Raw genomic sequence first — 27105 nt, 5'->3', positions numbered from 1 at the left:
TCGATCATTTTTGGTGAATTTAGCAACGTTGGATCGATAAGCTGTCATGACGTCAAAACTTGGCCGGGTTAAGTTAATAAATAAAAAATATCGTTTAAGATTATCTATTTTAGGAGTCGGAGGTTCTCCCAGACGGAGATGAGTGAAAGGTCCGTTGTCGCCCAGGTGGGTAAGATAAGGGGTTCCCCGAAAGTGAGTGTCCCCCGTCCGTTTGTGGGATTTAAACAAGGTGGGCGGAGCTTGCGCACGAACAGCTGGACCCCATCAGCGCGATCGCTGTTTCGGAGGGAATAAACAAGTTTACAAGACGTGGAAGACTAAACGGTACTTTACGGATTGGTAGGGGTTATTAGACGGGGAATTGAGGCTCGGTATCGTGTTGGGGGTGCGGGTGCGGGTGATCTCGCTTTGGAGTGCAGCATGGCTTCCGAGGAGTTGGCGAGGAAACTCGAGTGGCGGCGACAGGTCGATTCCGAGACCGGCGGGAGTTGTTCCACCGACGTACTGAATGGCATGGCCGAGGGTCGTGTCCGCGACGGTGTTGCCACGCATGACGTGGGGTGTGCGAACGACCATTGTGAAGATGGCAAATTGGCCACGGCGAGCGCTGGGGCAGAATTGGCTGCCAAGTTGACCCGCAGGGGAGACATGTTGGCAGGTCGACCCGTAGCGCAGGTCTCTCTCCCGAGAAGGTTGTGCCCATCCACTGAGTTCGGAGAATTTTCCAGGAAAAGGATGAAAGCCGTGGAGGCCATGTTCAAAAGGTGAGTGTGGGCCACTTTTGGCTCGATGCAACATTGCCTGTATGATGCCATTTCGGTGTTGCGGTCTATGTTGGCCGTGACCTACTGACCCCATTCGGGCGCAGCCTGGATTGGGGGGGGGGGGGCGGGGGCGGGTGTATAATTTGAGCCATTGACTAATAACCCCCCCCCCTTGTTTGCAGCAGGGTTCACTAAACCATTTGCACTTCGGTAGGTGTATAGGGGAAGTTGCAGGTCATCGGGATATGTTTTTTTGGGCCTATGACCTGACCCTGGATACGAACAACACACATGCAATATTTTTTTTCTTGTGCTTTAACAGGAACCCTAACAACATGGATAAACGCTGTTTATTATGTCCTAAAAGGTGCTATTAGTGGCTGGACATTGATGCATTTGCTATATATATATATATATTAATGTTCCCTTGGTAATTTTGAGCGATGTCTGATCGATGGTTTCCAATGGTTTTTTTTTTTTTTTTTTTTTTTTTTTTTTTTTTTTTTTGGCTGTGATGTAACTGCTTGTTTTTATTGTCTCGTCGGTTGGAGGGTTTTGGATGGGGTATCCCCGTGTACAAATATCCAGTGGAAGGATTGTGAAGCATACGTTTGGACTTGCCATCTGATTATTTCAGCCGTGTCCCTTTGCTCTTGGGAGAATACGCAACACTGGTCAGTGTGATTCCCTCACACCAGGATGCAGACCATTTAGTGGAAATGTGAGATTTCAATTTGTCCCTTCAATTTTAAATATTGAATGTCCATGCCTAAGCTTGTTAGTCCCCTACCGGTGTACACCGGAGGGGACTATAACTTTGCACTCAGTCCGTCAGTCAGTCAGTCCGTCACGCAAAGAACAGTTTTCCGGACTTTTTTTCTAAACTCTTAACGCTAATGATTTCAAACTAGGTACATGGTTTCCACATGATAAGTTACAGATCAAGTTCGAACTTCACGACGTTTCGATCATTTTTGACAAAGTTATGGCACTTTCAACTTTGGGAATTCTAATAATTCTGATCCTTCGCTCAGTCATTTTAAGTTTTAATTTCCTTTAAAAAAGAATTTCTCTGAAATAACAGGACCGATTGAGATTTTTAAAAATTCACCATAGGAGGGACTCGGTCTGTAGAATATTTTAATGGTAATTATGACGTCACAGGTCACGTGGTTCGGCCGCCATATTGTTTTTCGTGAAAACACGAAAAACCCTTTTTCTCTGCAACGGCTGAACAGATCGAGGCCAGACTGCAGGCAAAATCGCATACCCGTGACGAACAAAAAAGTCAGCGAGCATGACATCATGCGTCACATGGTTTCAGAGTTATCACGTGTTTAAGCATGAACCTTTAAAACCGAACTCCTCCCTCATTTTTGATCCAATCGAGGGGAAACTTCACAGATCTGTTCAGCATGTCGGTCTACTAAAATTTCCTTTTGGAATTTGCGATAGGGCACGTGGTTTTGCAGATATCGTTAATTAAAGGAAAAAAAAAATGGATATCTCTTGAATCGCTAGTACCTCAGACCGTGAGTTGGTAATTATATAATTCACACAGTGCAATACATGCAGGCCACTCCACGGAGTGACCTTGCGGGCTTATCAATGAGGCGAGGCGTGACACATGTCTCAGCATACCTCAGATCAAGTTTGAAAACCAGCATCAACCATGCATAAATTTGCATATTCGATCATTTTTGACAAAGTTATGGCACTTTGAACTTTGGTAGGGGACATGTATTGTAGCGAAATACTCAGAATGCTTGTTGATCGAAGGTTTTTTTTTTTGGTTTTTTTTTTTTAATATATATATATATATATATAGATATATATCTTCCCTCCCCTTCTCTTTGTGGTGTTGGCGTAAAGGTGTTATATCATGGTGACCTGGTGGTAGACACCGTAGTATACAGAATTATATATATGTGTGTGTGTATATAATATATATATATATATATATATATATATATATGTATATATATGTATATGTATATATATGTATATATATATATATGTATATATATGTATATGTATATATATGTATATATATATATATGTATATATATATATATGTATATATATGTATATATATATATATGTATATATATATATATATATATATATATATATATATATATATATATATATATATATATATATATATATAATCACTTTGTCGCTTTGCTGACGGATTTAATCAAAAGACAACACCTACTTCAACATTCTGCTTTATTCGCCCTATCATTTTCCGGAGGCCATCATTGATCTGCTTGGAAGACGGCCAACTTCTTGAGGGTCACAATTATTCCCACGTTCTTGCGGAGTTGGCCAGGGGGAAGTTTGGCTCAAGTCTTTCACAAACCGGCTGGCCAGGCCTGATAGACGAAGATTCTGGCAAGAATTTGTGAATTTTGCCAGGGTGCCAGCAATATCTCACCTACTCTATATATGTATATTCCTTTTGACCTCTTTCCCTCACGACCTCCTTGTATTGCAACCAGGATGTTTGAATGAAGCCCTGCTTTTTATGTCGACTTCTACTTTGAAAGGTTAGGTTGCCAGTGTGTTCATGGTCCCTCCATTGGATGAATGCCAGATGAGCACTTAAGACCCGACACTGGGCTCGTCTCTTCTGATTCCGCTATAGATCGCAGCACTGCGTTGCCAATTATAGCTCCATTACCTGTACTTTGTGGACCCATTTGTGTTCCCCCTCGATAAATTGATTTGGCTCGTTAGAGTAGGATGCATAACCTGGTTTTGAAATCTAATCATCTTCATCCTGTAAACTGTGGGTCGATCTGCATGCAAAAATCTCATTTTTCTTTTCCTCCTCGTTGCTCTGCAATTGACTGTCAAAAATGCCCTTGTTTAATCTTCAACTATTTAAAAAAAAAAAAAATTTAAGCGCAACTTTGTTTTAAATATTGCACCACACTTTCATTTTATAGTTGGCCATAAACGTGTTTGCGCATTAATTTTGTTTTTCATGCAAAATGGAATGATCAATTGGAAATTGATGCATTTGTTGAATTGCACAATAATTTTAGCTTCCTAGTGTTTTGCATTTCCCAAGCTTTAATCTAACATGGTTTGGGTTTTCTTGTTGTGGCAATAAGTAGGGCATGCACTCACCTCTGAACTCTTTGCCTTGATTTGAACCTCGACCCAGCTTTAAACTGTCATCCATCTGTGCTGTCCATCTCCGAAGGAAGTTGAGCAGGAGGATTGATTTGTGGGTGTCTAATATCCCATGGTATATTTTGTAAAGAGTACCCGAGTTATTGCCGGCTCCCTGAACAAATTAGAATTCTGTCACCTTCAGTAAAACATCGGATCTGGGTGGCTGGTTCGTGAAACACTTGGGTCAAAATATTCCCCGGTCAATCCCACAAGGTTGGGATAATTGGGGCTGTGCTAAGGAGGAAGTTGTGGTTCTATAGAGCATGACTGTAGTGAATCTTGATGAATGCCTTGGTGATCTTGCTGTTTGAACTAATTTCTATGTAAATATCAACTTTCAGCCTGATCAACTTCTTACCTTGTCGGGCTAACCTGATATTCATGGCAAACACGAATACTTTTGGAAAGTGAAATGATCTGTGGATCATAATTCTTTCATTTGCACATTATTCCACCTTCCCCTCCCCCCTCCTCCCCCTCAACTGCTCGGATAAGGGGGGGGAGGGGGTAGGGTTGGGCTGTTAAAAGGCCTAGGATGGTGTTTGCGGTTTGGCCTGTCTGAATAGCATGTCTGTGTTCCAGCACTTGCAAAATGCCACTGCTGCGCAATTTAAAAGGGTGGACCTTTTGTGAGCGGTAAAAATTGACCGCTAATTATTAATGTTGCCCCCCTCTCAAAGGGGGTGAGGAGCTCTTGGATTTCACTTTCAGTGGCTTTCCTTTTATATTTGCAACCTGCTGCATTTTTGATTCCCCTTTCACATTCTGCAATGGCTTCCCAAACATCAAGATTTTTCACCAGAACCACTTGCCATATATATATATTGTTGCGGTTTTGAGTTTGTACAATAAAGGTTAAATTTACCCCTCATAGTTTAGACACACAACAACACGTAGCCTCGCGATAGTTCAGTTATTTCTTAGTATGTGTGACCAAAGTCCTTTTCCTGTGTTAGTTTTGTGTTGAGTAGAATAATGAGAGTTAGGTTCCTTTCTTGCCTTATGCCGCCTCTATTGCCTTATGCCGCCTTTGGCTTTTCGGCGCGAATTAACACGAGGCAGGCCTGGCAAATCGAGGCAAGACTGATGTCAGGGTGGAGGAGAAGCTGACAGTAAGCGCGAGCCGCCAATCGGGGCTCGAAGGGAGTGGCTGCAGCACTGCGTCACAGGGCATGGTTGGAACATTCGAGAGGGCTAAGGGGGTTCGCCATATAACCCGTTGCGTGAAGCCCCTGACCTCAGTTATGAGCTCGGGGTATGCAGTTATGGGAGAGGCACTTGAGAAGAGTTGAAGAGTCCTTCTGTGGAGAGGTGAGCTTGCAGTTCTGTGAGTTGAGTGTGAGCAAGTTACGAGTTCTGAGAGAAGACGTGCATGAACCCAGCTATAAGCGCTCTTACCAAATTGGACGCTCGGTTGAGCTTGAGGCCGAGCCTCTATTGGGTTATGCGAGTGACCGCGCGCCGGTAACTAAACGCGCTGTTGAAAACCACCTGCCTGCCGCCCTTTGTTCGAGAGACGCGCTACAAGGATCCCTTCCACCGCCTGCTTGCCTTCATCGTGGGACGTGCTGTGACCGGGGAGAGCCACGCCGGGCGGGGCCGTTCCTGGACGACCAAGGCAGCGTGTGAGCACCATCCTACCTGCATTTCCCCTTTGTGAGTGTGATCAGGCCTGTGTCTGGGATTTACATAAGATTGCTTAAGACTGCTCTGTGTCTCTGTGCTTCTACCGATCATTGTACATACTTGTGTAAATAATAATTAAATCGTGTTCTTCCTTTATTCGACTGTCTCGCCCCTTCCATCATTGACTAAGCGTGGTACGAATAGAACCCCTCGAATCGGGTTCCAATACAAAGGTAACTGCACGGACCATGTGGTACACAATCCACTCTGTGTACTCAATTTACGCATGGCTCGTGCGAGGCTTGATTCCCCGCTTCTGCGGCAGCGCAGGTATTTAGGTACATGTGAGGATTGTCCCGAAACCCTACCTTGCGTTTGCCCGGGTGGGGCGATTGAAGTCTCGGTTGTGCCGACCCAAGAAGAAGGGGCTTAATCTCCCCTTGATAAGGGCAGGAAGGGTGGTGGAAAACAGTAACAATATATATATATATATATATTATTCCATATATATATATATATATATATATATATTGTTTGTCTGCGCAAGCTAATCTCCTGAACGGTGAAAGATAGGAGGAAACCTCTAATACAAAAAATGTCGGGACGGGCCCGGGAAGGTTAAAGGCTCGGTGTCGAGGCCACTTCGGCCGGGCTGGGCCCATTTCGCAATTAAAAGCTGAGCTGAATTATAGTAGTCGATCTTCTACGGCCGTGAGTAAAAGCTGAATTATAGTAGTAAATTCATTCAAAAAGAACCAAACATGTCGGGACGGGCGGCACCCTAACCACTAAGCCAACACCAGGCTATAGTGTATGACAACAATGAAATTATTCGATTTTGGTGAAGATCCGGATTCGCATCCGGCTAGTATTTTTTTTTGTAGTGATTCTTCACCATTCATTGGGAGATAGTGTTAATTATGTTGCACGATATTTCGGTTAAGGACGGATTTGGACGAAACCTGGTGGACCGATTGGGTGTGTGACATGGACGAATCTATTCGATTTTGGTGAAGATCTGAATACGGGTTCGGATACGATAGTTATTTAATTTTTATGCGATTCTTCACCATTGAGTGATATGGCTAAAAGCGATTGTATAGCACGATATAATCAAAAAGTTGTGGACAGATTTGGCTGAAACTTGGTGAACCAGTTGGGGGTGTGACTAGGACGAATCTATTCGATTTTGGTGAAGATCTGAATATGGAATCAGATACAATCATTATTTGATTTTAAGTGGTTCTTAACTAATGAGGGATCGGGCCAAAAGCGATATATAACATGATTTTATATATATATATATATATATATATATATATATATATATATATATATATATATATATATATATACAGTGGAACCTTGACTTACGAGTTTAATTCGTTCTGTGACCGAGCTCGTAACTCAAATTGCTCGTTTCTCAAATCAAATTTCCCCATTAAAATGCATTGAAATGCTATTAATCCGTTCCAGCCCGCCAAAAACCACACCAATTTTTTTTTAAATATACAGTATATATAAAAATATCTCGCGCTTTATATTTCACCTGTATGCAGCATACAAGTTGGCAGGATGGCCTGGACTGGCGGTACGCACACTTGACTCTAAAGTCTAAACTGTCCAGCCTGGGTTTGAATCCCGACCCAGCTATAACCTGTCATGGGTGAATCACAGGCAGGGTGATTCATCAATGTGTGTACCGCTAAACTGGGCGCCCCGTTTGCGTCCCATTAGTTGTTGGATGTTAAGGATCTCACCGTGTTTTCCACAAAGAGAAGGCGAGCTATCGCCGGCACTCTGAACAAGTTGTGGCCTGGCATGCTCTTCTCCTCGGCCTTTCGATACGTCCTCCTCGGCATCTTTTTCCAGAAGAGCCCTGTCTCGTCACAGTTGAAGATTTGCTGGGGGATGTATCGTTCGGCTTCTATCAGTTCGGCAAAAGTTATAATAAAATCTTCAGCTGCCTTCACATCCGCCTCACCAAGTCGACAACACGCACACCTCGCTCATGTTGTTCGACGATTGCATGTTTTATAGCCAAGCTCATCATCCTCTTCTTCTTCTCAGCACTGCACTTGGCACTCACTTTCTTAGGCCCCATGGTTAAAACTAAGAAATTTTCCAAAATAACCAAAATGCGAAAACAAAAATGCAGCGATATACGGCAGAGATACTGTACTTGCACGGCAAGATAACCACGTGACCAGAACCCACCTGGTGGCGGCTGGCGTAAACTCAAAATAACCAACATGCGAAAACAAAAATGCAGCGATATACGGTAGAGATACTGTACTTGCACGGCAAGATAACCACGTGACCGGGTGGCGAAAGCTCGTAACTCAGATCTCGGCTCGCATCTCAAAGCAATAAACCGCCCGAGCGACGGCTCGTATCTCGAAAAACTCGTAAGTTGGGGCACTCGTAAGTCAAGGTTCCAATATATATATATATATATATATATATATATATATATATATATATATATATATATATATATATATATGACTCCATGGTAAGATCTCCAACCTTTAATTGAACAAACAATGACAACGTTTCGATTAACAACATGTGAAGCCACACGCCTCCGTTAATCTTCCTCAAGAGTGATAAAATCATCTCAACATGCACAGTGGGTGGGGTATATGCAAAGTGGGGTGGGCAATGCTGGACAGCCAATGAAACCGTATCACACCGCTCTCGTGAACGGAGACGTTACCGACCAAATTCAAAAATCAACTGCATATTAACAGCTCAAAATAATCCTGTAAGCAATGTTGGATTATAACGCAAGTGTTGAGAAAATCCGGAACAATCATTACATTTAATCAAAAGTTAAACTTGCAAACAATTAAATTGTAAATTAAATTAAAACTGTAAATATATTAAAGCCAAAAATTTTTAAGACAAAATAAAATTGTCACATTATCAAGATCATCACATGTGGCCCTATGCGGTAAAGGTGAATGCGGGAAGGAGGTTGGTTTTAGGGGGGATAAAATGAATGGGGGGGGGGAACCAGAGGGGGATGGAAGTGGAGGGGGGGTGGGAGAGGGGTGGTTTGGAGGGATTGGAGGTGGGAGGGAGGGGGCAATTTGTCCGAATAAAAACCTTGTGTGATATATTATGTGGACTCGTAGTTCAAAGTACAGAATGCCTGCTTCGTTTACACAAGAGTGGGTCAAAAGCTACCGGTAAGTCAACGACCTCTTGTGTGATCGAGGTAACAGTTTCTTTTGGGTGCCAAGCCTCCAAAACACGTCTTCTGTTTCTGTTGGGTGTGGAGCCCAAAATATCAACCCTGTCCCATAAAGGTGTGTGGCCTTCCTTAAGGCCGTGTTTGGCAATAGCAGATCTGTTGGGATAATTACATTCAAATGCTTTTTGGTGTTCAGTAATACGTTCACCTAAGGTCCTCCCGGTTTCACCCACATACTCAGCTCCACAACCACAGGGCACCACGTATACCACCCCTGACCTATCCTTCCTCGGAAGCTTGTCCTTGACCCTCATAAGGGCTTGGCGAAGGGTGAAAACCGGTGTGAAACTCACCCTCACTCCTGCCGATTTCAAAATTCTGCCGACCCTCTGTGAAACCCCCGGTACAAAAGGGAGAACACACAAACCCTTTGGTTGTTCTCGCGGTCTCAGCCTGTTGTGTGGGGAAGCCCTTATCGTTTTCCTGTTGGGTAGCAAGCTGTCAGGATAGCCATTTGCCCTTAACACATTTTGAAGATGGTCCACCTCACTCATCTTGTCTTCAAAGGTCGATGGTAAATCACGTGCTCTTTTTGAGAGGGTGTGCACCACCGATCTTTTGTGTTCCATTGGATGGCAAGACTTGAAATCAAGGTAGCGATCAGTGTGTGTAGGTTTTCTGTACACCGTTACCTTTAAGGCTCCTTTGGGATCCCTTGCTACGAGTGTATCCAGGAAGGGAAGGGCTCCATTTTTCTCCTCTTGAATGGTGAAATTAATGGAGGAAAAAGTTTTGTTTATGGTCTCATGGATGATGCCCACCTCATCAGAATGACAGATGACAAATGTGTCATCCACGTACCGGAACCAAACACGTGGTTGCACTAACAGGGCTGGAATGGTGCGTTCCTCCAAATCCTCAATCACCATGTTGGCAATCACAGCCGATACCGGGGAACCCATGGCGGTGCCATAAACCTGCTTGTAATATACCTCATTAAATACAAAGTAGGTGGAAGAGAGGCAGGTAGAAAGCATGTCACAGACGTCCATCGGGCTTAAAGCTCCCGCAGTCTCTTTCCATCGATCATCCTCCATCAAACGCCGGTCTGCCACCTCAATCGCCAGGGCTATGGGCACGTTGGTAAATAAAGACACATCAAACGAAACCATGGTCTCGTGTGCTTCGATGGTGAGCTGCTTCACTCTTTCAGCAAATGCTGTGCTATTGTGTACGGTTCGCTCTGTCGTCCCCACCAAATGCTTCAAAATGTTTGCCAACAACTTGGATAGCGCATATGACGGACCATTAATACAGGAAACGATTAACCGTAGCGGAAATCCCTCTTTGTCCACTTTCGGTAGCCCGTATGCCCTGGGAGCCACGCCCTTACAGCTGTACAGACGTTTGTACGCCGCAGCTGATAGTCTACCAGTCGCTTTTAATCTGGCAAGCATTGAGTTTAACCTTCGTTCCTCCTTCTTCGTTGGATCTGCGGTTAACCGTTCATTAGTACTTTGGTCAGCCAACATATCCTGCATTTTGTTCGTGTATACAAGACGATCCATGAGCACCGTTGCCCGTCCTTTGTCTGCTGGTAAGAACACCACGTCATCCCTGTTGCGTAACTCTCGTAAAGCTTGTTGTTCTTTCGGGTCCAAATTGAAATTGTTGCGTGAAAATTGCGGAGGGCGAAGTAAAACAGCAGCCACACGTGATCTGATTTCGTTCTTGGTGGTATCAAGATTCATCATCGCAGATTCCACCCGTGATACAATGGTGTCTTTCGGAACAAATCGGGGAGTGATGGCAAAATTGAGGCCCTTCTGCAACAAGCTGGTTTGTGCCTCCGAGAGCTGTGTACTCGACCTGTTAACCACCCACCGGTTCCGAAGAATGTTCACGTCAACGATGGGTCATGCGATGTGTGGTTTCATCAACCAATGCTGTGAACTTTCGTTGATGTCGTTTCCCCACCGATGTCCGAGTGTGCTCCGCGAAAGTGTGAGCTCTCCGTTGTATTCGGTCCCATAACTCGACAGCTAGTCTTGGCGCAATAGTACGAGCCAACCGTTGCACCTGGTCATACCGTTTAGCGAGGCGATGGTGGCAGTTTGAAATGCGCAAACGAAGAAACCTCCGTCCTGTTGCCTGCATGATCTGCTTAGCTTTCAAACCCGGCATGGGAGGTCTGAAACGAAGAGGCTTCGGAAGAATGTTCTGTTCCAAACAGAGATGGTTAAACCGAAGATGTGCCTTCGTTACTTCGGTCCGCTCCACAAGGCTGGTGTAATGACGGCATCTCTTGGCAATGTCCTGCCCATGGCTTTCGCCAATAATTATAAGCAAAGATTTGCGGTTGGGAGTATATCCAAATGACTCCATGGTAAGATCTCCAACCTTTAATTGAACAAACAATGACAACGTTTCGATTAACAACATGTGAAGCCACACGCCTCCATTAATCTTCCTCAAGAGTGATAAAATCATCTCAACATCCCCTTACATGCACAGTGGGCGGGGTATATGCAAAGTGGGGTGGGCAATGCTGGACAGCCAATGAAGCCGTATCACACCGCTCTCGTGAACGGAGACGTTACCGACCAAATTCAAAAATCAACCGTATATTAACAGCTCAAAATAATCCTGTAAGCAATGCTGGATTATAACGCAAGTGTTGAGAAAATCCGGAACTTTTTACTTCCGAAAATCCGGAACTTTACTTTTACTTCGCCCTCCGCAATTTTCACGCAACAATTTCAATTTGGACCCGAAAGAACAAGCTTTACGAGAGTTACGCAACATGGACGATGTGGTGTTCTTACCAGCGGACAAAGGACGGGCAATGGTGCTCATGGATCGTCTTGTATACACGAACAAAATGCAGGATATGTTGGCTGACCAAAGTACTTATGAACGGTTAACCGCAGAGCCAACGAAGAAGGAGGAACGAAGGTTAAACTCAATGCTTGCCAGATTAAAAGCGACTGGGAGATTATCAGCTGCGGCATACAAACGTCTGTACAGCTGTAAGGGCGTGGCTCCCAGGGCATACGGGCTACCGAAAGTGCACAAAGAGGGATTTCCGCTACGGTTAATCGTTTCCTGTATTAATGGTCCATCATATGCTCTATCCAAGTTTTTGGCAAACATTTTGAAGCATTTGGTGGGGACGACAGAGCGAACAGTACACAATAGCACAGCATTTGCTGAAAGAGTGAAGCAGCTCACCATCGAAGCACACGAGACCATGGTTTCGTTTGATGTTGTGTCTTTATTTACCAACGTGCCCATAGCCCTGGCGATTGAGGTGGCAAACCGGCGTTTGATGGAGGATGATCGATGGAAAGAGACTGCGGGAGCTTTAAGCCCGATGGACGTCTGTGACATGCTTTCTACCTGCCTCTCTTCCACCTACTTTGTATTTAATGAGGTATATTACAAGCAGGTTTATGGCACCGCCATGGGTTCCCCGGTATCGGCTGTGATTGCCAACATGGTGATGGAGGATTTGGAGGAACGCACCATTCCAGCCCTGTTAGTGCAACCACGTGTTTGGTTCCGGTACGTGGATGACACATTTGTCATCTGTCATTCTGATGAGGTGGGCATCATACATGAGACCATAAATAAAACTTTTTCCTCCATTAATTTCACCATTGAAGAGGAGAAAAATGGAGCCCTTCCCTTCCTGGATACACTCGTAGCAAGGGATCCCAAAGGAGCCTTAAAGGTAACGGTGTACAGAAAACCTACACACACTGATCGCTACCTTGATTTCAAGTCTTGCCATCCAATGGAACACAAAAGATCGGTGGTGCACACCCTCTCAAAAAGAGCACGTGATTTACCATCTGCCTTTGAAGACAAGATGAGTGAGGTGGACCATCTTCAAAATGTGTTAAGGGCAAATGGCTATCCTGACAGCTTCCTACCCAACAGGAAAACGATAAGGGCTTCCCCACACAACAGGCTGAGACCGCGAGAACAACCAAAGGGTTTGTGTGTTCTCCCTTTTGTACCGGGGGTTTCACAGAGGGTCGGCAGAATTTTGAAATCGGCAGGAGTGAGGGTGAGTTTCACACCGGTTTTCACCCTTCGCCAAGCCCTTATGAGGGTCAAGGACAAGCTTCCGAGGAAGGATAGGTCAGGGGTGGTATATGTGGTGCCCTGTGGTTGTGGAGCTGAGTATGTGGGTGAAACCGGGAGGACCTTAGGTCAACGTATTACTGAACACCAAAAAGCATTTGAATGTAATTATCCTAGCAGATCTGCTATTGCCAAACACGGCCTTAAGGAAGGCCACACACCTTTATGGGACAGGGTTGATATTTTGGGCTCCACACCCAACAAACAGAAGACGTGTTTTGGAGGCTTGGCACACAAAATAAACTGTTACCTCAATCACACAAGAGGTAGTTGACTTACCGGTAGCGTTTGACCCACTCTTGTTTAAACGAAGCAGGCATTCCGTACTTTGAACAACGAATCCACATAATATATCACACAAGGTTTTTATTCGGACAAATTGCCCCCTCCCACCTCCAATCCCTCCAAACCACCCCTCTCCCACACCCCCCCCTCCACTTCCAACCCCCTCTGGTTCCCCCCCCCCCCCATTTTATCCCCCCTAAAACCAACCTCCTTCCCGCATTCACCTTCACCGCATAGGGCCACATGTGATGATCTTGATAATGTGACAATTTTATTTTGTCTTAAAAAAATTTGGCTTTAATATATTTACAGTTTTAATTTCATTTACAATTTAATTGTTTGCAAGTTTAACTTTTGATTAAATGTAATGATTGTTCCGGATTTTCTCAACACTTGCGTTATAATCCAGCATTGCTTACAGGATTATTTTGAGCTGTTAATATGCGGTTGATTTTTGAATTTGGTCGGTAACGTCTCTGTTCACGAGAGCGGTGTGATACGGTTTCATTGGCTGTCCAGCATTGCCCACCCCACTTTGCATATACCCCGCCCACTGTGCATGTAAGGGGATGTTGAGATGATTTTATCACTCTTGAGGAAGATTAACGGAGGCGTGTGGCTTCACATGTTGTTAATCGAAACGTTGAGTCATTGTTTGTTCAATTAAAGGTTGGAGATCTTACCATGGAGTCATTTGGATTTACTCCCAACCGCAAATCTTTGCTTATATATAGATATATAGATATATATATAGATATATATATATATATATATATATTGTTGCGCATCTCGAGCCCGTCGACGTACAGAGGGGTGTTAAACCCTTTTCCCCCTCGGGCCTTGGAGTCCACGAGGCCGCGACCCCCTTTATACTTGTGGGGCGCATTGCAGAGCAATTCCAGCCGCCACCCCCGTAGCGAGCGTCCGGAAGGGTATCGGGTCGAATCCCCACGTACCTTGCCAGATTAAATAGGAAGCTGTCAGGATAATATCAAGTTCTTTGTTAAGTTTGTTCAATTAAAGGTTGGAGATCTTACCATGGAGTCATTTGGATTTACTCCCAAGCGCAAATCTTTGCATATATATATATATATATATATACAAGATATGGACAAGTTATGATTAAACTTGGTGGATGGGTTGGTTCAGTGACAACAACCAGCCGATTAGATGTTGATTCAGGTCCGAATCCAGATTCAGCCTATCAGTGGCATACAAAACAAACTGTCCAGCCTGGTGGAGGTGTGCTCTCTACCGAGTGCCCTTCTAGTTTTTTTTTGTTTGCACAAAACGTTTATTAATTGCATTAAACCCTTTGGAACTGAGACCCATTGAGACCCCTAAAACACTTTCGAGCCTTTAGAACCTTAAGAACCTTGAAGACCCAAAAAGGACAAAACCACACACATCCTGTTGAGGGTCTGCAAGTTGATTTCAAGTTTATTTTGTTATGGACGCTTTCATTTTGGTCTGAATTAACAGCGAACCTTGGATGGAATGGTGGGAATGTTGAGTGATTATTTAAAATTATAGTCTGCCTGAAATGTCGCAGTTTCTGGATTTTTAATTCGTTGTTGGAGGAGGAAGGTTTTAAAATCTAATGTTGAGTAAAATTGCCGTTTCTTTTGCATTGAAATGTGTGCGGGTGTTTCAGGATGGACTAGAGGTACGTCTAGCCTGTTTGAATCCTGACATAGCTATAAACTTTCATCCTGGTGCTTCACAGGTCGGGTGATTCATCAATGTGTGCCATCCATTGGATGAATGGTGGTCGTCAACGTCTACTGGCATTAGTTGATGGATGTTAAAGGTCCAATGGTGTCCTTTGTGAAGAGGAGGTATGCTATCGCCATCACAATGTTATTTCAAATTCCTGCCATAACCGTAGTCAAACATCAATCCTAGCCAGCTGGTTCATGACGGATTTGGGCCAAGCTTCCCTCAGCCAAGGTCAAAATAAATGTCTGTGTCTGTGTCCCTGTGACCTGATGTTATTTGGGCCTTCATTTGTATACAGCACATCATTGCTGAGGATACAGCAGTGCCCTCTGCTGGTTGGGGCACGAATTTGGCATTTGGCCATGGGGCTGTCGATAGCTTTCCTAATCTCATGAAGGACACCATGCGATCTTTAACATCCACCAACGAATGCTGGCAGACGGATCACATCCATCTGAGGGAAGGTACACACATTGAATCGCCCTGCCTGTAAAACACTGGAAGGACATTTCACGATTAAAAGCCAGACTAGATAGATGAGTGTACGTACCTCTAGTCTCTCGGCCATCCTGTCAGCACCATTTAGTCTTCAGTAAACCATCAAGAAGATTGATTAAAGCTTTACCAAAGCTAACCTGGGAGTGCACCATGTTAATGTTGGCCCAAATGGCCTCTGAATTTTTATTTTTATTTTATTGTGCTGTTGACCTGAGTGAAAATAACACCAACAACAACAACAGGCATTTTAAAGGCCATTTTTCCTGCAAGAGCGGGGGTTAGCCTTGCGGTCCCCATGACGATCTTCTCCATTTTGCCCTAATTTCTGCATCTCCCCTTGTTAACCCCCTTGCCCGTATTTCTTCTTCCACCATCTTGAGCCAAGTCTTTCTCAGTCTTACCACTCCTCTACTTCCTTCTACATTCATTTCAATCACTCTTCTCAACCAGGCACTTTCATCCTTTCTCAACACATGACCAAACCATCTCAAACTGTTTCTCTTCACAGCATCCATCACAGGCTCTATTCCCAACATCTTTTGCAATTAATCATTTGCCTTCCTCTCTCTCAACGATACTCCACAGTCCACACATCTACCGAACCATTCGCATTTCCACCCTTTCCAGCTTTCGTTGCTGCTCTACGTGCATTACCCATGTCTCGCTCCCATAAATAGTGTGGTATGAGGTGTCATGAAAAACAGCTCCCGTGCGATTTGCGTGCTAAAATTGATTTTTTTGCTTTGTTGGATTGATTTTAGGTCAATTTATTCGAAAATAATGGGGTTCAAATTTTCCGACCCATGGACCCCCTTTAAAGGGGTGTTTTGTTTCCAGTGACCCCCAGGACTGACCATGCCACTTTCTCCCCTAACAACTGAGATTTTATCGATCTTGGGGTCGTTAGAGAGGTTTTCGATGACGCTAAATCCATTTATGATACTTTCGAAGCGACCGGAAGTGGCGATCCCCGACTTCCGGTGAGGTTCCATGCCAAGGTCAAGGTCATTTCGAAGGTAGCGATAAAACCTGGTCATATAGTACCACTCTGAGGGTTTTCATGCACGAGAAGACGGCTGAAGCAGTTATTTTTGCGATCAGACTGGCCAGCCACAAATAAATCTACGTTTTAAAGCCATTCTTAGTCAAATTTAGAAAATATTTACCGAAATAGCAAAAGTCTTACAAATGATATAAATACAGAACTATGTGTGTTTAGCTTGTTTAATGTCACAAAATGTTTTTGTTTACACAAGTATGTAATAATGTAACACAATTCCTCTAAATTCTCAAGATAACACATCCGAGAATCATGCAAGATAATTTTGATAATTAAATAGCTTTTAAACTAAAATTACTGGATGGATTATTCGTCAAAATCTTCGCTAACTATATCATTTCTTACCAAATGTACACAATTATCGACACAAGTAGTTAAGAAATGTAACACAATTCCTCTAGATTCTCAAGATAACACATCCGAGAATCATGCAAACTAAACTACTGGACGGATTATTCGTGCTGACCGGCAGGCACCTATGAGATGCAAAAGACTTTCCACTTGCTCGAGGTACTGGTTGAGAAATTGAGTGAGCTCGCCGATGTTGTCATCTTCTTTCTCATGGGGATTTTCTGAGTACGAGGACCGGATGTCGTTGTAGATATCAACCATGTCTTGGCTACGGTCGTGGAGAGCTTTCTTGAGAGCAACGCATTGGTCACGAAGTGGTTCAGGTGGATGATCAAAGAAAATGGCGTCAAACTTCATCATCATGATCGCCAGGCTAGTCGTGATGTGGTACTCAACTCCTCGCTTGTATGCCTTGCCACCATAGACCCCACGAAAACCTGCAGAAGTGTATGTGCCGCTTTCAATCCCACACGTGTCAATGCCACTTCCGTCGATTGTTTTGCCAAGAGCGTGCAGGGCAGCAAACGCAATATGCAGAACGCCCGCTCGGAGAATCCAGTTGGTGTTATTCACTGACTGCTGAATCTTGAGGGCGCGGCTGTAAAGATCAAGATCGAGCGTTATGAGGGTTCTTCTCTCAGGACCAACCACAAAAGCAGATATGCCCTGAGTCAACATCAGAACAGTATAGAGGGTCGAGTAATCCGTTGGAGAAGTCTTGAATAGCGGAGCGATCACTTCTGTGTTAGTCGGGCTCAGACTCTGACAGGAGCGTGATAACAGAAGAGATTTAGTAGCACCCCATGTTGGCATAACTTCTTCCTTTGCTAACTCCTTACCTTTAAGGATTCGTTTTGTCACTGAAAGAATAGGATCGTCGGAATATCTGGGGTTTTGACCTGCAGTCTGACCTTGCAGTTCTTCAGTCTCTTGCTGCTCTATATTCTCCACACGTTGGTCATTTAGCTTTTCACCACCTCTGTCATCAGTACCGTAGTAGTTGGCAAGCACCCAGGTGTGAGTGAAGTCTTTGGAAATCTTGCTCCTCCGCTTTTCTAGATGGTAGACCTCAAATCGAATTGGTTTAGGTTTAATGATTGGCTCTTGCAGGTACTTGACTTCGAACGTGAGTGGTGCCGGTGCGAGAAGTTTCTCTGGGATGACAAGTGGTTGGTTGATGGGCTCGCCATCTTCTGCTCGCTGATTGATCACGATCACTGTGCCATGGAATGTGTTCTGTCCATTCGGTGTCTTCTAAGAGGTCGATGTTATCAACAGCGAACCAGATGTTCAATCCCTTCTTGATGAAATCAGGCAGACAAAATCCACCAGCCTCCTTCATTCGCTGAAGAACGCCTTGCTCTATGCGCTTTTCGAGATCAAGGAGCCTCTGGTAGTCGCTCCCAATGTAAACTTCTGATAGGTTATTGACGAGGTTTTTGTCACGAACTCTGGAATGAATGGTGAGCGGCAAGCCTGTTGAGAGGGGCGTCTGGGCAGTTTGCTGAAAGATTTCGTTTTGTTTTGGCTGATGCTTTACCTGGCGATCGGTTCGAGTATTCTGGACGAGAAACTGGCAAGCAACATCAACAGTTTTGTCCACTTGTGCATTGCGCATTTCAGAAACTTTGAGAACATGACGGCCAAATAGGAGATGAGTGAGGAAGAACTGGAGAAGTGGAGGATTCTCAAAGTCTTCAAACATTCCCCTGAACGACCAGCTTCGATGCTGCATTATCTCTTCCCTTAGAATGTTTGCCATGTTCTTCAAGTTGCCAACTGTGTCGTCGTTATCCAGCTGTGCAGACCTCAGTTGCATGGCCTTCCTAACCGCCAGTGAAAGAACGAGGTTGTCGGGCTCATTTTTGCGTAGTGATTGGACGAACTGGATATTCGGAAGCCGTTCAGTAATGAGCTTTTTCAAATGCTTGCGGTAGTTGGTTGTCTGATTGATCTCTACATTATACCTCTTCAAAATGGACAAATATGCACCATTCACTTCAGCCATGTTCAGAGTAAGATCGTCTGCAGTAAGAGTATTTTGGACAGAGAGAAGCAACTGTTCATCACATAGAGAGCCAATAAGCTGGGTATTACTACGATCTTTTCGCATTAAAGTGCACTGCGCGTATCGTAAACATTTCCTATGATAGTATTTTTCAAGAGCAGAGGCATCCCCAGCGTCATCTAACTCGGACACGCAAGTTCTGATGCGGTCTTGAGCTTTATCTCGAGGAAGTTTTCACCCATCTTGTCAGAGTAAACACGATGGAGAGGTTCTGATATGTTATTAGAACAAAAGCTACATGACGAGAACAGACACACCTTTTCCCACGGGATGGTTTTTGTTCTTTTAGGTCGGGTAGAGTCAGCCACACTGGAAGGTCGTCCAGGCCCACGCGCAGGGCATGCAGGGGAATCAAACCGGACTCGTTTAACCCTTAGCCGTTCAATCATGCTTGTGTTGACGATGGGTTTTCGACATTCGCTATGATACCATACTGATTTCCGTTCAGATTCACCTAAGCTAGCTAACCGATCTGTAAGTCGCTTAATATCACCCTGACCCAAAGACAGTCGCTCGTTAGCACAATAAATAAGTTCGCCAATCATATCAGGATTGTTTATCAGTCTCTTATTTGATGTAGCTCCCTCATTGCAGATGATGCACATGCTGTTCTTCTCAGACATGACCTCTAGATGGTTTTGTACTAGTCTCTGTCAGCCTTCTTTCTGAAAAAAAAAGAAAAAAAAAGCCTTGAGCATTTTACCAATATTTTTTTGTCCTTATCTCGTGACAGGGCATCTAGATCGCAAACATAACTGCACCAAACGTCTTCCTGTGCCTGAAAACCATAAAAAAGAGGTATTACATGCCTAAGTTTATTGCTACAATTGAAATGACCTCCTTGACCTTAGCATCTTTGGTGAACGGAAATCGGGGATCGCCACTTCCGGTCGCTTCGAAAGTATCATAAATGGATTTAGCGTCATCGAAAACCTCTAACGACCCCGAGATCGATAAAATCTCTCAGTTGTTAGGGGAGAAAGTCGCATGGTCAGTCCTGGGGGTCACTGGAAACAAAACACCCCATAAAAGGGGGTCCGGCGGTTGGAAAATTTGAACCCCATTATTTTTCAATATTTTGACCTCAAATTAATCCAACAATGCAAAAAAATCAATTTTAGCACGCAAATCGCACGGGATTACACTTCATACCACACTAAAATCATAACACTTCTCACACATGCAGCATACACCTTTCCCTTCAGCTTCAACGGCACTCCCCTCCTAGTCAGCACGCCACTCAGTTCCCGAAACTTCTTCCATGCACATCTCACTCTACCGTTGCCGAGTCTGATCCACCTTCTCCATTTAGCATGTCTCTGAGGTAACAAAATGTTTTCACACCTTCCAGCTTCACGCCATCTCCAAGATCCAACTCAACATTTCCTCCATCTGCAGCTCCCTCTGTGCACACCTTACACTTGAATGTAGCTGCCACACTGGTTAATGACCCTCTCAAACCACTACATTTTTGATGAGCCCACTCAGCGCAAATTGTACATTGAATGGAATTCACTCCGACACCCTTCCTGCACACAGCCCACGGCCACTTCCCAGTTCTTTCCACCTCACCACATGCTTTACCACTTGCCATCACCTTCGTGTTTCTGATATTCACCTTCAGACCTTTTGTCTCCATACATTCCTGCCACTTGTTCATCTTCTCCTTCAAGTCCATCCATACTTTCTGCAATCAACACCAGATCATCTGTATACAACAACTCCCACTGTAAACCCTCCTTTACGTTCCAAGCCAGCACCTCCATCACAGCTACAAATAGTAGTGGACTTGGTACCGACCACTGATGCACTCCCACCTTCACCTCAAACTCACCACTGTTCCCGTCCTTCGTCCTTACAGCTGGGTGCGCTCTTTCGTACATTGCCATCACTACTCTGATCAACCATTCCTCCACTCCTAATTTCATCAATGCCCATGTCAATACTTCGCGTGGAACCCTATCGAATGCTTTCTCCAGATAAACCCAAGAAACAACTTCTTCCTCTTCTCCATGTACTTCTCCTGCAACTGCCTCACAATAAAAAGTGCGTCTGTCGTTCCTCTTCCTGGCATAAATCCAAACTGCATTTCGTCAATCTTCACTTTCTTCCTTAAACTCTCCAACACCCTTTCCAATACCCTCATTCCATGCTCCAATAACTTTATCGCTCGATACGAGCCACAGTCCAGAGGGTCACCTTTCCCCTTGTTTAGATGGACGAGGGTACTCGGTTCCTAATCCACTGGAATGTGGCCTTCTTTTACCACCAGATTGCAGATCTCTGTCATTCTCTTCACACCCCAACTTCCCGCTGCCTTCAACATATCTCACACAACTCCTGTCGGCCCTCCTGCTTTTCTACTCTTCATTGCTTTTATCGCTTCCTCAACTTCCTTCTGGGTTATCTTCTCTGCCGGTCCTAAATCTGGGTTACTCTCTGTTGCCATCCCATTCATTCTCTGCATTCAACAGTATTTCCATATATCTCTTCCATCTTCCTTTAATTCCATCTGGGTCCACAACGATTTGTCCCACTTCATCCTTCAAGCAACACACCCCCATCACATCACACCTCTCTTTCGCTATCTGCTTTGCAATTCTGAATACCGCTCTCTGACCCTCTTCCAAATCCAAGCGTTCTCCGAACATTTTCCTACATGCCTCCTGCGCCTTTGCTACCTCTTTCTTTGCAGCCTTCTCGGCTGTCTTATAACTTTCATGCTCTGCCTTTCACTCTGCCTGAGTATTACAAATCAACAAATCGGCTCCATCAGCAAACTCCAAAATCCTTTCACCTTCTCCATTTCTCACACCATATCCGTAACCCCCATGAACTCCCTCAAAACCGTCCATACCCCTTCCCACATGTCCATTTAGGTCTCCTCCTACCATAACAACTTCATCTTTCACGTTTTCCATCAGCTTCTCTATCGCACACCATAGCTTGTCCTTCTCCATCGCTCCGACCAACCTGCGGAGCATATCCCGAGATGGCGTTCACCAAGAGCTTTCCAATCATCATTTTCACCATCATCAACCTTTCACTCACTCTAGTCACACTCGCCACACTATCAACAAACTCCTCAGAAAACGACACCAACACCATTCACGCCTTCTGGGCACCCTTGCCACACAAACTTGAATTTCTGTCCCTGCTTAGCCTTCACCATTCTCACACCACTTCCCTTCCATCTCATCTCCTGCACACAGCATATGTCCACTCTTCTTCTGACCAATACTTCCACCACTTCTCCTGATCTCCCTGTCATTGTCCCTACATTCCATGTCCCAAACCTCAGAAACCGATCTCCACGTCGGACGTCAGACGTTTCGTCATAAATGGAGTGATTTCCACCCTTGCATCGATCGGGTTCCCCACCTTGAGTTTTGACGAGAGGGAGTGGGGTCCCCCACAGGGTATTTCGGGCTGTACCCTGCCCATATGTAGTTGTAAGTTTCATGGTTCTCCTTTTTTTTTTTTGAGGCAATGTGTTTATGGCCGGATGCCCTTCCTGACGCCAACCCTTTTAGTCGCCTCTTACGACATGCAGGGATACGGTGTACCTATTCTAAACCGGGGTACACACCGGGTGAGTGTGAAAATAACGTGGTACAAAAATTGCGATGTAAATGCCCCAGGGGTATGGAATAATATAGAAATTGGAGACACAGCCTGGAAGGTCTGATGGTTCAAACCCTGGCTAAATCATACCAAGAACTTGAAAAACTAGAATGGCCCTTTGTAGAGCATACCACCACCAGGCTGAACAGTAAACATTTTGTAGCCCACTAATGGTCCGGATCTGGATTCGGACCTGAACCCAAATCTAATATTGGCTTGATGTTGCATCGCCAACTCATCCATCTAGTGTTGGCATAACTCGTCCACAACATTTTGAAATATCGTGCCGATATCGTTTTGGTCACATCTCTCAATGGTGAAAGAATCGCTTTAAAAAATAAAAATAAAAGATTCTCGGATGCGGATGGAACCGGATCTTCACCAAATTCAAACCAATTCGTCCTTGTTGCACATCCAACCTGTTAGCTTCAGCCAAGTCATCCATAACCCAGATATCTTGCTTACAGATAGATATCCTGCATGCCTTTTGAGATATCCTGGCTTTTGGTGGTGGAGTTAACAAAATGGTATGTGTTGCTTGCTTCCTTGTCGTTCGGCATTTCAAAGGATAGAGCATGACCAAAAAATGCTGAGATGGCAATGGCAAACCACCCAGTATAAACCTGCCAATCTGCTTCTGCAATGCCAACACTGTAAAGAGTAAGTTAAATCAAGAAATATATATACATACACACACACACCATTCTTTCTTTGTTATGTATGCACAGCTACATCTTTTAAGCTCCAAACTCGGGGTACAATACAACGGTGTGTGTGTGTGTGTGTGTGTGTGTGTGTGTGTGTGTGTGTGTGTGTGTGTGTGTGTGTGTGTGTGTGTGTGTGTTATAGCAAAGGCTATGCCATCACATGTGGGTGCTGGTGTGGGGACGGGAGGGGTGTAAATTATCTATATAAATGTGTATTGTGTAGTTCCACAACTGTCAAAGCCCCTCCCCCCCTCCAAAAAAATCCCCTCTGCTGCCCCTCTTCTGAAGTGGTGAGGAATTGTACAATATTGTAACCGAGTGAAAGGGCATGTGTTTGGAAATAAGCCTGGGATCCTTATCGGTCCTATAGGACTGATGATGTGCTTCCTGTATTATAACAGTGCCAAGGTACTTGAGGAACCATTTTAAATGTTCTCTGCATTTGAGTTTCTGCATTGCAGTGATGTGTTCCATGGCCTTTTCACAACAGTAAACTCATTCTCCCACTTAGTCATGTTATACGGGTAAGAGGCTAGGAAAGTCTTTCCTGTTCCTTCTCCTTCCCCCACAAAACCTCTGACAAGAACTTTTATTATTCGCACCGTTCCTTCCCCCACCCCCCGTCCATTTGGGTGTATGTACAGCGTGTTTCAAACAAAGTGGACTATTTGAGCAGCCTGACATTCTGGCGTTTCTAATGCTATTATAACCTGCTCTTGCTGGTGGTGGTGGTGGTGGTGGTATGCCATTTATAGCAAGTAGTGAGTAGGGCCCTGTGTCAACTATGGTGTTCACAGTGGTACAAAAAGTGAAAATCGTGACTGTGTTGAGACAAAATCCTATGTGCAGGTGCGCCAACTAAACTGTCAGTATTAATGTTCACACCTGTAATGGACCTTCCAATGGGGGGAGGGGGGGGGCATTCAGCAGTTTGAGATGTCTCTCGGGCCACAAGTCCACTTGCTTCTGTGCATTGAATGCCAGATCGGGTATGTTGGGACTGTATTGGTTTGAATACGCCAATGGTAAGACGGTATCAGTCAATGGCGAGCAGTACTGTGAGGTCTTGTTATGCCGCTTCAATGCTGATCTTGCTCAACTGTCTCCACAACAACTCAGACTTTCATAGTTCATGAAATATCCCAGAAAACGTACAAATGGGGCTTCTTGTGGGTGTGGATTTGGACTGCTTGATGGCCAACATCACTGCTCAGTTGTAGTTCCTTTTTTTTGTTTTTCTTTTTTGTCCCCATGCTTTTTGGAGAGAAAAAAAAAACTGGCAATCTTTTGGAATCTTCTCTTTCTATATGTCGTTCTATTTCCTAAACAGTTGGGCAGGAATTTACCTAACTTGGTAGTTATGATCACTGCATGGCAAGAATGTGCAAGAGCAGTGTCTTTTTTGACCTTGCCCCCTGTGGTGGAGTCAAAAGGTCAAGTACTGAAAAATGCAATTATGAGCACATTTAAAAATCGAACTTTATATATAAATATAGCCCATGCAATCAACATTAGGAGAGACATGAAATGTGTAACGATTTTTTGGGGGGGATTTAAACTTCAGTTTTGTGGCCCAGGGGGTGGGGACTTTTAGGGTCATGGGGTGAAAACTAAAGATTTTTTTTTTAACTCTAAATTTGATCTTGGGTCATTCCTGTTGGAACTTTTTGCCATCTTTCAATTTTGCTTTAGGTTGGAAGCAGAGATTTGTGTTGGTATGCTATTGACTTTGCTCTAATTTTTATTTTTATTTATTTGTCTTTGGAAAAGTGGTAGATGTCTGGCAGCTATGAACTCTGATGCCCCCCCCCCCCCTTACTCACCAAAATCCCAATCTGTGGAGACACTTGTTGCTTCAAATTTAAAGGTGCCATTGAATATTGGTTCAGATTAACCTGTTGGGATTAACATCTCATCTTGGAACAAACACGTGGATGTTTGAAGGTTCATACATCTCAATGACAGTCTACCTGTAACCAAGTGATCATGGACATTGGGTGCAGATACTAATGTTGGTGAATCCCATGTAGGATTAAGCGATGACACCAACAGTGCCCTTGACTGTTTGGGGGAGGGGGAAATTTGTAATTGTTTTGAACTAGGTAGCTGCTAACAATAATTACAGGTGTTTGGCAGGTGCTTTAGTTGGATTAGAAGACCTACAAATGTAAAATTTGTCCATCTGATTAAATATATAATGAATGAAGTTGCACATGGTAAAAGCCTTTTAACATTTATTTATTCAAATTACTCTTGTCATAAAACGGGTTGGGTGATTTATATTGTTACATGGAGGTGGAGGCAAGGGGTGTCCAGAGCGAGATCGTTTTGAGCATAGTATGAACCATGTAATCACATCGTTTAGACTTGTGTAATAACTAGTCGTGGCCAAAAATATTGGCACCCTTGCACTTTTTTTCCAAATAACTCTTAATTCTCTCGAAAAATAAGTTGAAATTGACAAAAGTATTTGGTCTCCACAATTTTTTATTTCACTGTTAATATGACAGTGTGGCGGACACAAAAGCCCACTGGCATGGTGACATCATTCCGCGCACCAAGTGGGCGGTGGCCACGCCCGAGGGGTAGGCGTGGCCTCATGATATACACCGGGCGCGCAGCCCGGAGCGCGCCAGTGTTACAGTGAGCTCCTGAAATAAAGACGCTTATAAGTTACCGCTTGTCCGCTTCCTCCTTGCTCGCAAGCAGCGCGCGTAACGCCACGCTTTACTGGTGACCCCTGTTGGGGATTAAATATTCATATTGACAATATTGCTAGAATATATATCAATGTAATCTTGTTTAAAGTGGAATTATGTTTTACTTTACGAATGAGCAAAAGAGCATAGAGCTAGCATTAACATGTGGTCAGGAGAGTTAATTTCAGACAAGAATGTGTAACGCTCTTGGACCGCCACCTGTCGATCATTAATAGCCTATGTTCAGGGCACTGCGCACACGCTGCAAATTCTCCTTCAGCAGGTCAGAGTATTTGACCTCTTGAAACAGAAATAAGTATTTGCTGGCCGAGAGAGCCAAATAAGGTTTTGGATAAGGAACACCCTGCATGCTCTGCAACATCAAAGGAGTTTGGGGCTTTAAAACCAGGAGAAAGTTGCGAGCAGAGAGGAGAGTGGACTGGGACAGTGAACTGAAGAGGAGTGAAAACTGAAGACCAGTTGAAACTGATCAACCAACTGGAGATTGTCAACAACTGAACGAGCTTCAGAAGACCTACTGAACGAGCTTCAAAAGACCGACCAAACGAGCTTCAACAAACTCTGGAACAAAGACTCATTAAAGATCTCGGCTTAGTATACAACAAATTCTCAAAAGTGAATAAAACATTGATTTTGCTAAAACGAGTTTCTGAAGTTTCTGAAGTAGAACAGTAGTTAAAATTATTATTCAACAAGTGGTGGCCCGTAGGGACTCAACTGCCCAGGTAAGCTTTTGTTTGTTATCTGTGTAGTCTGATGTTAATCTGTGAAAATAGTTCAGTGTTTGAGTTTTGTGTACGTTTGTTGATGTGTGGAAGGAAAAAACACGAGGCCTTTAACAGGTTTCAGAAATCATGCCAATTTTTTTCTTCTTCCAAAATTTATGTATACGCATTTTTGAGGGATGGTGCCATGAACTGTCACAAATATCCACTAAAGCTTGGTGTCTTTAGAAAAGGTGCTGTGCTTTCATGAAGGATTTGTTTTAAAATTTCAGAAGTCATGACGATAAAAAAAATTTTAAAAATTAATAATCAATTATTTTTTTGTTTTTTCTGTAATTTGAATTTTTTTTCGGTACATTTTACGAGTTTAATGAGACGATTGCAAAGAGCCACTAACGAACCCCGGGCGTTCGCCAACAGGTGC

The 27105-nt window shown here is 44.0% G+C and overlaps 1 protein-coding gene across 1 annotated transcript in view; it reads left to right on the top strand.

The window, feature by feature from the left end:
* Positions 1-222: 222 nt before the first annotated feature.
* The window catches only part of LOC137416449 (EF-hand domain-containing protein D2-like), a 70113-nt gene continuing 43230 nt past the window's right edge, over positions 223-27105 (top strand). The window contains exon 1 of the mRNA XM_078776248.1: positions 223-764. Within this exon, the coding sequence (XP_078632374.1) occupies positions 421-764 (344 nt within the window). The 5' untranslated portion in view covers positions 223-420. The remainder of the gene's footprint in view (positions 765-27105) is intronic.

The sequence above is a fragment of the Myxine glutinosa genome, chromosome 4 (assembly GCF_964187855.1).
Source record: "Myxine glutinosa chromosome 4, kmMyxGlut1.1, whole genome shotgun sequence".
Taxonomy (NCBI): domain Eukaryota; kingdom Metazoa; phylum Chordata; class Myxini; order Myxiniformes; family Myxinidae; genus Myxine; species Myxine glutinosa.
Note: the sequence above shows the minus strand (reverse complement) of the source record. Positions and strands in the feature narration are given on the sequence as shown.